At 43.6% G+C, this 14002-nt stretch overlaps 1 protein-coding gene across 7 annotated transcripts in view; it reads right to left on the bottom strand.

Annotated features, from left to right (window-relative positions):
* Positions 1–14002, bottom strand: part of nrxn2b (neurexin 2b) — a 360890-nt gene that overhangs the window by 42910 nt on the left and 303978 nt on the right. For all 7 annotated transcript variants that reach the window (XM_048183464.1, XM_048183463.1, XM_048183465.1 and 4 more), the window contains one exon: positions 10337–10518. In XM_048183464.1, the coding sequence (XP_048039421.1) occupies positions 10337–10518 (182 nt within the window). The remainder of the gene's footprint in view (positions 1–10336; positions 10519–14002) is intronic.

The raw sequence follows: 14002 nt of genomic DNA on the forward strand, positions 1-14002 counted from the left end.
TTTGACCTTCTTCAATCTGATAAAGACAGAGTCGCAGATAACGGTGACCTTCCCATCAGACTGCAGCGAGAGTCTCCTCACAGCAGATCACACGCTTAACAAGGACTAAATCTGCAATAACCAGCAGCTCTCAGAGCTCTGACACAAGAGCCTCAATCATCCTGCCCAGCATCCACTAACAGCAGTTCAAAAACCACCACGACCTAGACGAAAACTGATAAACGATTTAAATATTGCACCCGGCAATCCACGTGATGTAGAAGAAAACGTGATTCATCAGATCAGGACACCTTCTTCCATTGCTCCGTGGTCCAGTTCTGATGCTCACGTGTCCACTGTTGGCTCTTTGGGCGGTGGACAGGGGTCAGCATGGGCACCCTGACTGGTCTGCAGCTATGCAGCTCCATACGCAACAAACTGATGCATTCTGACACCTTTCTATCAGAACCAGCATTAACTTCTGGAGCAGTTTGAGCTACAGGAGCTCGTCTGATCAGAGCCTTCAATGAGTCTCGGCCGCCCATGACCCTGTCTCCGGTTCACCACTGTTCCTTCCTTGGAGCACTTTTGATAGATACTGACCACTGCAGACCGGGAACACCCCACAAGAGCTGCAGTTTTGGAGATGCTCTGACCCAGTCGTATAGCCATCACAATTTGGTCCTTGTCAAACTCGCTCAAATCCTTACGCTTGCCCATTTCTCCTGCTTCGAACACATCAACTCCTCAGAGACTCGTATCTTCACGTGTGTCATGACTGAACGTCAAAGGTCATCTGTTGGTCCAAAGGTCATCTGTTGTGAAGGTTTCTGAATGCAGTTTTAATGAGCTGATGAAGCCGAATGCTCTCTGAGGATCTGCGTCCGTTCCTTCCCCCTCATGTTCTTACAGACGACACTTCCTACATGCACTGATTCCCTTTTAATTGTTGTTTTAATGTTCCTGCAAACAATAGCCAACAAGGACCAAAGCACCAGGGACAGTCTTCAAAAACAGGGCGACTGCGGCGTCGTAAACATCATTAAAATCTCTGGCGGTCCCAGAGCTGACGCACACAAACACTCCCACGATCCCTCAGGCTCTTCCCTGAATCAGTAAACAGCTGAAGACGCTTCTCTCACACTCTCCATCTCAGACATCTTCCCACAATCCAGCTCTCTCCTCAAGATCAAGCTTATTAGCAGTGAATGAACGTGTTTGTTTTTGGATGCAGAGAACTGCTGTGATGATTCATTAACAAACGACTCGTTTTCAATTAACCAAAGGAACTGTTTCACAGGCTTGATCATGAAAAGAATAAGAAAAGATCTAAAGGAGATACACAACTTACTGCAATATTTACATGTTTTTTATACGTGTGTGTATATTTTTACTAGGACTTTCGATTTAATGTGTTAATTTGATAAATTAGTCTCTGAGCAACACACAGCTGTGTTTCTGAATGAATCCACGTTTTGAGCGAATCAACTGGGTGAACCACTGATTCATGGACCATTCAATCAGCCGTTTGAATGAACAGAATGAATGAATGATTCAATGACTTACTCGTTTAGACATTTGCCGCCACCTACTGGCATTTTTAGTTTCTGATTTAGAGTATAATTTAATATAAATAAAAATAATAATAATTTTTCCATATTAATAAAAGACCTACTAAAGGTATAATTCACACAAAATTGAAAATTCTGTCAACATTTACTCAACCTCATGAAGCCTAATAGGTTATGTGTAATAAATTCTATGTAGAATCAAATAAAATGCTTTTTTTTTGAGCTACTTTTTGTAATAACTTTTGTAATATCTACTTTTCTCATTTAACACAATAATGACTTTAAATTATCTTTTGGGGGTAATTTCTCAGCCAAATTTGATGTGTGATTAATTAGATTCATTAATTGCCACATTGTGTAATTAATTAGATTAAAAAAATTAATCACCTTTTGCTTTAGTCATAGCCAGTGTTGGGCACGTTACTTTAAAAAAGTAATTAGTTATAGTTACTAGTTACTTCTCACAAATAGTAACTGAGTTAGTAACTGAGTTACATCATTATAAAAGTAACTAATTACCAGGGAAAGTAACTATTGCGTTACATTAAAAAAAAAATAATAATAATAAAATATGTCAAATAACTTGGATGCCCCCAATATTAAATATAAGTCTAAGAATAAATGATGCATGATCCGCTCTTGCTCACGACATGAAATTTCTCTGAACTGTACTAGCTGTTGTAGCCATTAAAGAAAACATAGTTTCATATTTATGTTTAAATAGGCCTATGTTATTTTTTAATTTAATCTATTTGATTATGAAAAGTGAACAGATAGAATACATCATAAGATGCGCAATATAGCTGGAGACATGGAGTGGGACAGACATGATTTTGACCACTTCATTAAGTTTTGTAGAAAGCGTTTCTTTAAAGTGAATTTCGTTTTGTAAAAATTGTATCTTAATTTTAATCAATGTTTCATCAACCAATTGCCTGGATTTAATAAATAAGAAGCAAATATATCAGACAATATAATCATGACATGGAGGCGCCGGCGCGATCACTTGAGTGTGAACTGGAGCGCGTCTTACAGGCTAAATGAACCCAAACTCAGCGTATAGTCTGCTTGCCTCACAGACATGAGAAAAATATCTATAGAAAGCTTGAAATGTCTACTTCTAAATTAAATAATTCAAAACTAAAAGAAATAGACCACTCTCTGATTATGTAATCCAAATGAAATGTGCATTCTCTCTCCAGGCGCATTCACTATGTGGAGATTTATTTATTTAAACTTTATTTAACCAGGCAAGTCATTAAGAACAAGTTCTCATTTTCAATAACAGCCTGGAGATGATGAGAGTCAGCAATGTCAACATCTTCACAGCCGACACTGATTCAGAAAACACTAGTTTATTAATAAACAATTAAAATGTCTCCTTGCAGTTTTTATCACATAATCATATGCTTTACACGTGCGCTTGAGTGCTATATAGCCTATACGTAAACGCTCATTATTATGGTTTATTCTCTCCAGTATTTAAGAAATTAAATTAATATGAATGTGATTAGTCAACTAATGGCTTAAATGAACAACTAGGCTACTAGTCGACTAGAAAAAACTTATTTCACATATTTTCGGTCCAGCATGTCACAAAGAATATTCTGGTTTGAGCTCGCGGTCCGCTCGCACACACGCACACACACACACACACACACACAGAGCATTGTACATTATTATCAGTTTAAAATTATGACTAACCTGTACTATTTCTTTACAACAGAACGCTATCATCTCTAGTCACACACCAGTCATCATCAGTTAGCATGTATCCCACCCCAACACACACACCAGAGAAAAACTTTGCAGGTCATATGGCTGAGAGAGAGAGACTCGGATGAAAACCACCTCAGTGAACTCAATTATAGTAACGCTGCATTCTTTTGTCAGTAATGGTAACGCCATTGTAACGGGGGAAAAGTAATTCGTTTGATTACTCGTTACTGAAAAAAGTAATGCTGTTAGTAATGCCGTTTATTTATAACAGCGTTATTCCCATCACTGGCCATAGCCATTCATCTTTTTGGGTATGTCTGTACTAGCTTTGCACACCTAGATTGGGAATATTTGCCCATTCTCCTCGCAGAATTGCTCAAGTTCAGTCAAATTCCGTGGTCAGCGGCAATGAACTGCTCTTCACAGATTTTCTGTGGGATTTAAGTCAGGGCTCTGACTCGGCTACTCCAGGACATTCACCTTCAGATCCTTAAGCCATTGCGTTGTTCTTTTGGCGGTATGTTTGGGATCATTGTCATGTTGGAAGGTGAATGTCCTGCCCATCTTCAGCTGTCTAGCAGAGAGACACAGGCTTTCCTCAAGAATTTGGATGTACATGGCAGCATCCACTTTCCCTTCAATCCTGACCTCTTTTGTTCTCATGTTGAATCCGTCAGTATGAGCATCTCTCTACAGGCATGTGAATGAATCCAGTGCAGTGACCGAAGGGACGTTCTCTGTGATGATATCCGTCTCTTTCTCATACGAGGGTCATCAGAGCGTCTCGTTTATCTGCTCTGCTGTAATCACAATGGTCAAACAGAAGCGTCTCAGTCCTCAATCCAATCTGTCAGTATGATCGTTGGGCCTTTGGACTCGCAATCGCTTTCACCAAGAATAATATTTGCGTCTTATCGAGCAGCTTGATAAACCATGAAAGATTGAGAGCCTGTGGTGGCCATTGAAGAAATGCCTTCTGGGGGAGAGAGAGAAAGAGAGAGAGAGTGTGTGTGTGAGAAAGAGAGGAGCTCAATAAGAGAGGATGGACAAAAAAAGATCTATCTGTCTGTAAGGGTTAGTTCCTTCAAAGGGATAGTTAGCATAAAATTAAGCTTTATTCATTATTTACTCACTCTGGTCTGTAAATAACCTTGGTGAAAAATAACCTTCTTCAAACTTTAAAAAGGGATTATATGAATGTTCACGAGCAGGACATTCCCTAAAACGTTTGTGTTCAAAAAAGAAAGAAGGTCATAATGCTTTAGTAAATAATGACAAAGCTTTCATTCTTGGGTGAAATATGTCTTTAAAGTGTAACTGATTCTGCCATGAAATGCTAGATTTGGCGTCACGTAATTTGTCCAGTTCGTTAATTCAATTAGTCAGATTACACGTGGTGCCTGAGTGAACGAACAAACAGCAGCTACAGATGCTTGAACAGATGTAAGGAAGAAGGCCAATCACAACCTCATATGCAAATATGACAATGACATCATCATAGTGCAACAGTGCCCACCCACTTTTTCAGCAACAACGGTTCTGGAAGTATTTTCCCCATGTGGATTAAAGACAGTAGGTTTATGGAGTTAATTGTTAAATTTGACTTTCTCTATGGAGAATATGAATGGGCTTTATACTTCCAGAATCCAACTGTGTTCTGAACATTATCTGAACATATCAGTGTAAGTCAGTGGGTGGATCATCCTACATTCAGACAGAAACAGTACGCTTCCCTTCTAATTGACTTGAGAAAGATTACAGAGATGCCCAGATGCTCACTAGTAAGTGACCTACAGCACAGAAGCGTCGCTCTGAGATTAATGGAGCGCATCTGCGGCGAGCGGCCCACCCAGGAGGAGCAGCGGAGGTTGTTCATCACCCGTCGGACGGGTCCTAGAAACACGAACCGACCCACATTGACAATCGAATGAAGTACTGATCACTAATACAGAGTTAAATACACTCAAATATCTAAACATTCTTCAATCAAGATACATTTACTGGAGAAGCAAAATGACCCCCCCCCCCCCCCAAAAAAAAAAAAAAAAATTAAAGTGAGTTTATGTGCAAAACAAATATCTGCCAGTGGGGTCAGAAAAATAAATTTCTTTTTTATTTGAATCAGTTTATTGAATTAAGGCTTAGGGTCACTCTTGTGGTAACCAGGAGAGTGTAACTTTTATTCTTCATAATGATGCCCTCGATTCTGAAACTGAAACTAGAGAACTGGAAAAAACAGAAGCTGCGGAAGGTGTGTGTGTGTGTGTGTGTGTGTGTCTTGAGGGCTGAAAGAGTTTCCTCCCACGCAGGGTAAAATTAATTGCCGTCCCCTCCAGACACCAACACACAGATTAATCACCGCACACCTTCACAAACACCGTACTGCTGACACACACACCATGATACAGAGGCTTTATCAGAGGAGGAGAACACACACACCTCACAACCCAAGGTCTTTATCGCACCCAAAGCACACACAAACACACGGGTATGTGTTGAGAAAGCAGCGATGGTTAACGGAGAGTAAGACGAACGCTGAAGGGTCAGTGGCAACAACAGCCTGAGACCCTCCGTCTGTCCTTCATCACACACTCTGAGAGACAATTACTGAACAGACTGAGAAAACAGGCTAGTAATTGATCTCTGAGAGAGAGAGATGCAGAGAGAAAGAGCCCAGGCTTTAGATTTGGGGTGAGAACATGAGGAACAAATTGAAGCACCAGAGAAATCCAGAAACAGCCCATTTAATGAAGTCTGGACTAATGAAGTGAAACAGACACACAGATCCAGATGAACAATGATCAGTGTCTCTGAGAAGAGATAGATAGATAGATAGATAGATAGATAGATAGATAGATAGATAGATAGATAGATAGATAGATAGATAGATAGATAGATAGATAGATAGATAGATAGATAGATAGATAGATAGATAGATAGATAGATAGATAGATCTAGGTCTTCAAGAGAACACACACACACACACAATCTGCCACTGCAGCTGCTATTGTGCTGCATTTAATTCAGTCCATGGTGTGTGTATCTGAAATTAATTTTACTCCTTCTTTTCTAGACAAAGCTACTACACTAGAGGGATCTGAGTAAACAAAGTATTTTAAGGTAAATAAAAGCTGCATGTTTGCCCAGAAGTCGAAGCACTCATTTACAGATGGAGATTGTATGTACACATATTAGCACACATGCTGTTTCACAGGCTCTCCTGAAGCACTGTGTGTATGGACAGTCACTGTAAGCCCCACCCTCAAACATATAGTCACTGTAAGCCCCGCGCTCAAACATACAGTCACTGTAAGTCCCGCCCTCAAACACAGTCACTGTAAGCTGCGCCCTCAAGCAGTCACTGTAAGCCACACCCTCAAACAAGCCCCACCCTCAAACATACACAGTCACTGTAAGCCCCGTCCTCAAACATAGTCACTGTACGCCCCGCTCTCAAACATATAGTCACTGTAAGTCCCGCCCTCAAACATACACAGTCACTGTAAGCCCCGCCCTCAAACATAGTCACTGTACGCCCCGCCCTCAATCATAGTCACTGTAAGCCCCGCCCTCAAACATAGTCACTGTACGCCCCGCCCTCAATCATAGTCACTGTAAGCCCCGCTCTCAAACATATAGTCACTGTAAGTCCCGCCCTCAAACACAGTCACTGTAAGTCCCACCCTCAAACATACACAGTCACTGTAAGTCCTGCCCTCAAACACAGTCACTGTAAGCCCCATCCTCAAACATACACAGTCACTGTAAGTCCTGCCCTCAAACACAGTCACTGTAAGCCGCGCCCTCAAGCAGTCACTGTAAGCCACACCCTCAAACAAGCCCCACCCTCAAACATACACAGTCACTGTAAGCCCCGTCCTCAAACATATAGTCACTGTAAGTCCCGCCCTCAAACATACAGTCACTGTAAGCCCCGCCCTCAAACATAGTCACTGTACGCCCCGCCCTCAATCATAGTCACTGTAAGCCCCGCTCTCAAACATATAGTCACTGTAAGTCCCGCCCTCAAACATAGTCACTGTACGCCCCGCCCTCAATCATAGTCACTGTAAGCCCCGCCCTCAAACATAGTCACTGTAAGCCCCGCCCTCAATCATAGTCACTGTAAGCCCCGCCCTCAAACATAGTCACTGTACGCCCCGCCCTCAATCATAGTCACTGTAAGCCCCGCCCTCAAACATAGTCACTGTACGCCCCGCTCTCAAACATATAGTCACTGTAAGTCCCGCCCTCAAACATAGTCACTGTACGCCCCGCCCTCAATCATAGTCACTGTAAGCCCCGCCGTCAAACATAGTCACTGTAAGCCCCGCCCTCAATCATAGTCACTGTAAGTCCCGCCCTCAAACATAGTCACTGTACGCCCCGCCCTCAATCATAGTCACTGTAAGCCCCGCCCTCAAACATAGTCACTGTACGCCCCGCCCTCAATCATAGTCACTGTAAGCCCCGCCCTCAAACATAGTCACTGTACGCCCCGCTCTCAAACATATAGTCACTGTAAGTCCCGCCCTCAAACATACAGTCACTGTAAGCCCCGCCCTCAAACATAGTCACTGTACGCCCCGCCCTCAATCATAGTCACTGTAAGCCCCGCCCTCAAACATAGTCACTGTACGCCCCGCCCTCAATCATAGTCACTGTAAGCCCCGCTCTCAAACATATAGTCACTGTAAATCCCGCCCTCAAACACAGTCACTGTAAGTCCCGCCCTCAAATATACACAGTCACTGAAAGTCCCGCCCTCAAACACAGTCACTGTAAGCCGCACCATCAAACATACAGTCACTGTAAGTCCCGCCCTCAAACACAGTCACTGTAAGCCGTGCCCTCAAACAAGCCCCACCCTCAAGCATAGTCACTGTAAGCCACACCCTCAAACAAGCCCCACCCTCAAACATACACAGTCACTGTAAGCCCCGCCCTCAAACACAGTCACTGTAAGCCGCACCATCAAAAATACACAGTCACTGTAAGTCCCGCCCTCAAATATACACAGTCACTGAAAGTCCCGCCCTCAAACACAGTCACTGTAAGCCGCACCATCAAACATACAGTCACTGTAAGTCCCGCCCTCAAACACAGTCACTGTAAGCCGTGCCCTCAAACAAGCCCCACCCTCAAGCATAGTCACTGTAAGCCACACCCTCAAACAAGCCCCACCCTCAAACATACACAGTCACTGTAAGCCCCGCCCTCAAACATAGTCACTGTACGCCCCGCCCTCAATCATACAGTCACTGTACGCCCCGCTCTCAAACATATAGTCACTGTAAGTCCCGCCCTCAAACATACACAGTCATTGTAAGTCCCACCCTCAAACATACACAGTCACTGTAAGTCCTGCCCTCAAACACAGTCACTGTAAGCCCCACCCTCAAACATACACAGTCACTGTAAGTCCCGCCCTCAAACATACACAGTCACTGTAAGTCCTGCCCTCAAACACAGTCACTGTAAGCCCCACCCTCAAACATACACAGTCACTGTAAGCCCCACCCTCAAACATACAGTCACTGTAAGTCCCGCCCTCAAACATACACAGTCATTGTAAGTCCCGCCCTCAAACATACAGTCACTGTAAGTCCCGCCCTCAAACATACACAGTCACTGTAAGTCCTGCCCTCAAACACAGTCACTGTAAGCCCCACCCTCAAACATACACAGTCACTGTAAGCCCCACCCTCAAACATAGTCACTGTAAGTCCCGCCCTCAAACATACACAGTCATTGTAAGTCCCGCCCTCAAACATACAGTCACTGTACGCCCCGCCCTCAATCATAGTCACTGTAAGCCCCGCCCTCAAACATAGTCACTGTACGCCCCGCCCTCAATCATAGTCACTGTAAGCCCCGCTCTCAAACATATAGTCACTGTAAATCCCGCCCTCAAACACAGTCACTGTAAGTCCCGCCCTCAAATATACACAGTCACTGAAAGTCCCGCCCTCAAACACAGTCACTGTAAGCCGCACCATCAAACATACAGTCACTGTAAGTCCCGCCCTCAAACACAGTCACTGTAAGCCGTGCCCTCAAACAAGCCCCACCCTCAAGCATAGTCACTGTAAGCCACACCCTCAAACAAGCCCCACCCTCAAACATACACAGTCACTGTAAGCCCCGCCCTCAAACACAGTCACTGTAAGCCGCACCATCAAAAATACACAGTCACTGTAAGTCCCGCCCTCAAATATACACAGTCACTGAAAGTCCCGCCCTCAAACACAGTCACTGTAAGCCGCACCATCAAACATACAGTCACTGTAAGTCCCGCCCTCAAACACAGTCACTGTAAGCCGTGCCCTCAAACAAGCCCCACCCTCAAGCATAGTCACTGTAAGCCACACCCTCAAACAAGCCCCACCCTCAAACATACACAGTCACTGTAAGCCCCGCCCTCAAACATAGTCACTGTACGCCCCGCCCTCAATCATACAGTCACTGTACGCCCCGCTCTCAAACATATAGTCACTGTAAGTCCCGCCCTCAAACATACACAGTCATTGTAAGTCCCACCCTCAAACATACACAGTCACTGTAAGTCCTGCCCTCAAACACAGTCACTGTAAGCCCCACCCTCAAACATACACAGTCACTGTAAGTCCCGCCCTCAAACATACACAGTCACTGTAAGTCCTGCCCTCAAACACAGTCACTGTAAGCCCCACCCTCAAACATACACAGTCACTGTAAGCCCCACCCTCAAACATACAGTCACTGTAAGTCCCGCCCTCAAACATACACAGTCATTGTAAGTCCCGCCCTCAAACATACAGTCACTGTAAGTCCTGCCCTCAAACACAGTCACTGTAAGCCCCACCCTCAAACATATAGTCACTGTAAGTCCCGCCCTCAAACATACACAGTCATTGTAAGTCCCGCCCTCAAACATACACAGTCACTGTAAGTCCTGCCCTCAAACACAGTCACTGTAAGCCTCACCCTCAAACATACACAGTCACTGTAAGCCCCGCCCTCAATCATACAGTCACTGTAAGCCCCGCCCATCTCCACCCCCTTGGTTCCCCCGGCATCATTCTTACTATGTGAAGCTCCAGATAGTCCCCGAGACCCTTGGCGCTCTCCACCCGCACCAGGACGGCCTCCTTCAGCTGAGTGCTGAAGCCCACGGCCAGCCGGTCTGCCCGCGTACTCGGCCGGTCGTTGGGGGGCCACGTGTACGTGATGAGGGCTCCTCCACGGCCGAAGATGTAGGTAGTCCCAGCTGAAAAACACAGAGACACAAACAATCAGCTTTAGATGAAAACACTGACAGAATGTTCAAAAACCACCCTAACAACTGAATGAGCTGAGCAATGAGTATAAACGCGAGCAGGTGAAGATCAGCGTCTGTAAATAACCCTTGTTTATGAGCTGTGTGTGAATGTAAATGTTGATGCGGGTGCTGAAGGTCACTGCCTCTCTGCTCATGTAATGAGGCGACGCTGAGCTCACGCGCGCTTCCATCTGCTTTAATCAGAGCTGCAGTGGTGACGCTCATAAGTCATTGTGATCAAGAGACTTTCCAAGCGTCTAGCTCTGCAGGTTTGAGATCAAGTGCCAATCAACAGCTGAGAACGGAGGCCTAATGGACCTTCATCAGAGCCGAAGTCTCTTCAGTGAGTCACTGTTGATCATTCAGCCAATGAAGCATCCAACACACATCTTAGTAAAAACATTCCAGCAGACAAAAAAAAAAAAGATGAAATGGGAAAAAAAAGATTCCCCATGATGATAATTAAATGATTTAAATTCAAACATACTGTTGACAAAATATAAACAAGTAAAAATATTAATATTAATTGGGAATAAATAGTAGAAAGAGCAAAAATACTGTAACAAAACAAGCTTGAACTGCTTCATCATCAAGGACACATTAAATTGGTCAAAAGTGACAGTAAAGACATTTAAAATGTTACAAACGATTGACAATCGATTTCAAATAAATGCTGTTCTTTTGAACTTTCTATTCATCAAAGAATCCTGAAAAATAAAATGTATCACGGTTTCCCTAAAAATATGAACTGGGAAGCATTTAGTTTATGTTCTGAACAGTGACCCGTCTAACCCATGTGGTCAGTTCCTTTGAAAATCAGAGCATGTGAAGACGAGAACCGGCCGAGAACGTCAGCGGGATTAAGAGCTAATGAATCATCCTGGAAGAATAAAAAAAGAACGAATCAAAACGAAGCGTCACCACCAGGATTTCTGAAGTGTCTCATGTGCCTCACGAGCAACAAAACATCAGCCACACCTCGACAATTACAACCTGGCCGAGAAACTCTGTCAAAGCCACCGATTCAGAAACAAGCAACGATTTAGAATTGATTTAGAGCCCAGACTCAATCGGCTCCTCTTGCTTCCCTCAGGCCAACCCGCTTCTGACTCCTGCTGCTAGTTGTAGTATCTGGCAACTGCTAATTATCAGAGGAGAAACATCAGAGAAAATACAAGAGCCTCATGGGAAACAGAACGAGGAGGAGGAGGAGAGAGGAAGGCATTGAATTGCTTTAGAGAAGGAAAACAGAAGCAGTTTCCTTTCATCACGTCTCTGTTCTGTTTTCATGCAGAGACGTCAAAAAAACCTGTTCGAGTTGAGTCGAAATGAGCCGCGTGCAAAAACAAAGAGAGAATGTAAAATGGCTGCCGGGACTGGAGAGAAGACATGTTGAGAGTCTCTCTCCGCACTATCCTTCCAATCTAATTTTCTTTTCCTCATGAATATGAAGCGTGACTGAAATGAGAGCGAGCCGCAGGGATGCACACAAATGCAGGAGACGCCGCGGCTACTGCGCTTTATTGTGTTGAACTCATTCTCACTCCATCACACACACACACACCTGTGTACACAACCAACACACACTCGATCTACACTCATTTGTGAGCTGACGCTGCTATTCCATCACATTCACTGACATAGAAACATGCGGCTGGACATGTGATGCTGTCAGGTGAGACATCACACTCTTAGAATCCCTTCATGCATTAAAAACAGCTTCTGAAAAGTATTGATCATTATTGATGCTTCATGCTGTGCTCAATCGACTGACATTAACTTACTTGTTCTAGTTAAATGCAAACACACATTCATGTACACTGAAAAAAAAACTGGTGTAGAAATATGTTTTATTTACAACTTCATAAAAATAACTTTTACAGTGTATCTATAGAAGGAGTTAAACCTCAGATTTTCAATCCCAGTGCAGAATTTTTGAGATGATGAGAACCGACCGAATAATCCAATCAATGACAATATGAACTTCATCACTGAACGTACATGAAAGATGCTGTGAATAATTATCAGCACACCATAATAACTGGAAGTGACAACAAACAGTCATCTGCATAATTTATTCACGCTGCAGTGCATGCTGGGTGCTCAAGCATAACTGAACACTGACAGTGTTCAGTTAAATACATTGACTCTAACCCTTCTGAATTAACTTGATTAACTAATGGAAGGGTCACATCTACAGACCAGGACATCACAGAGACTCTTCATACAGGAAAATGCCTAGCAACCACACAGACAGCCTAGCAACCCCATCACACTGTGTGAGAACAGACAGAGTGTTGTGACTGAAGTGCTTTGATTTGCTGTGCGTCAAGCGATGAATTCTAATGACTCTGGCTGATAATGAAGTGTATTGATTGTGTGTTAATATTCTGTGTGTGTGTGTGTGTGTGTGTGTGAGAGTGTGATTAATCAGTGTATGAGTCAGAGGCACTAGAGACAGCCGTCAGATGAGCATGTGTGTTTGATTTTAACACGCTTAATTGCTGTTATTGCAGGTCTAAATAAAAAAGAACAACACATAAACACTCTGTATTCCAAGAAAAGAATAGAGTGTCAATCACACACTCATTCTTGAACATCTATCTTTGCGAGGACATTCATTGACACAATGCAATCTCCAGCTCCTTACCCTAACCCTACACATCACAACTAAGTGCCTAACCCAAACCCTTACCCTAAACCGACCCTTTACCCAATTATAACCTGATTCTTGACCCTCAAACAGGCCTTTAAATGGCTTTCAGAAAGCAAGGACTGGCCAAAATGTCCTCACTTTACTCTCCTCACTCCGATGGTCCACCGGTCCTCACTAAGATATCTGTACAAGTACACAAACACTCATCCATTCATCGGTGGTCACTCGAGCCGAGTATGACTGTCCTCTCCTTTGGGTCATCTACTTGTGGGTCTTCAGACTTCAGATGGCTGTAGAAGCCCATCCATGATCCGCATTCTTGTGGGCAGGGCAGAGCGGTGATGGTTGGTGGTGGTTGAGGCTCTTTGTCTTTCTCCTCGCAAAGCTGTCGCATTGTCTCTGGCACGGCGGAGATCTATTTCATGATATGCAGCACCTTCCTGCATGGATTTCTTCCAGGAGCTCCTGTGCAGTGCAATGTTTTCCCAGATGTTCGATGTGATGTGGAATTTCTTCAGAATGGCCTTGATATTTCAATGGCAATTTTATTTGTATAGCACATTTCATACACAATGGTAATTCAAAGTGCTTTACATAAAGAAGAACCAAATACATAATAAAAATGGAACGCATAAGAAATAGAAATAACAGTAAAAACAGAGAATTCTGCTATCTGGATGGAAGAGTTAGGAAGTTTCAAGGAGTATTTTGTTGTCCGTCAGAGCGGATCTAAATGGATCTTCCTCACACAGGGGGATAACTATTTATATTTGTCAG

This window comes from Megalobrama amblycephala, linkage group LG3 (assembly GCF_018812025.1).
Source record: "Megalobrama amblycephala isolate DHTTF-2021 linkage group LG3, ASM1881202v1, whole genome shotgun sequence".
Taxonomy (NCBI): domain Eukaryota; kingdom Metazoa; phylum Chordata; class Actinopteri; order Cypriniformes; family Xenocyprididae; genus Megalobrama; species Megalobrama amblycephala.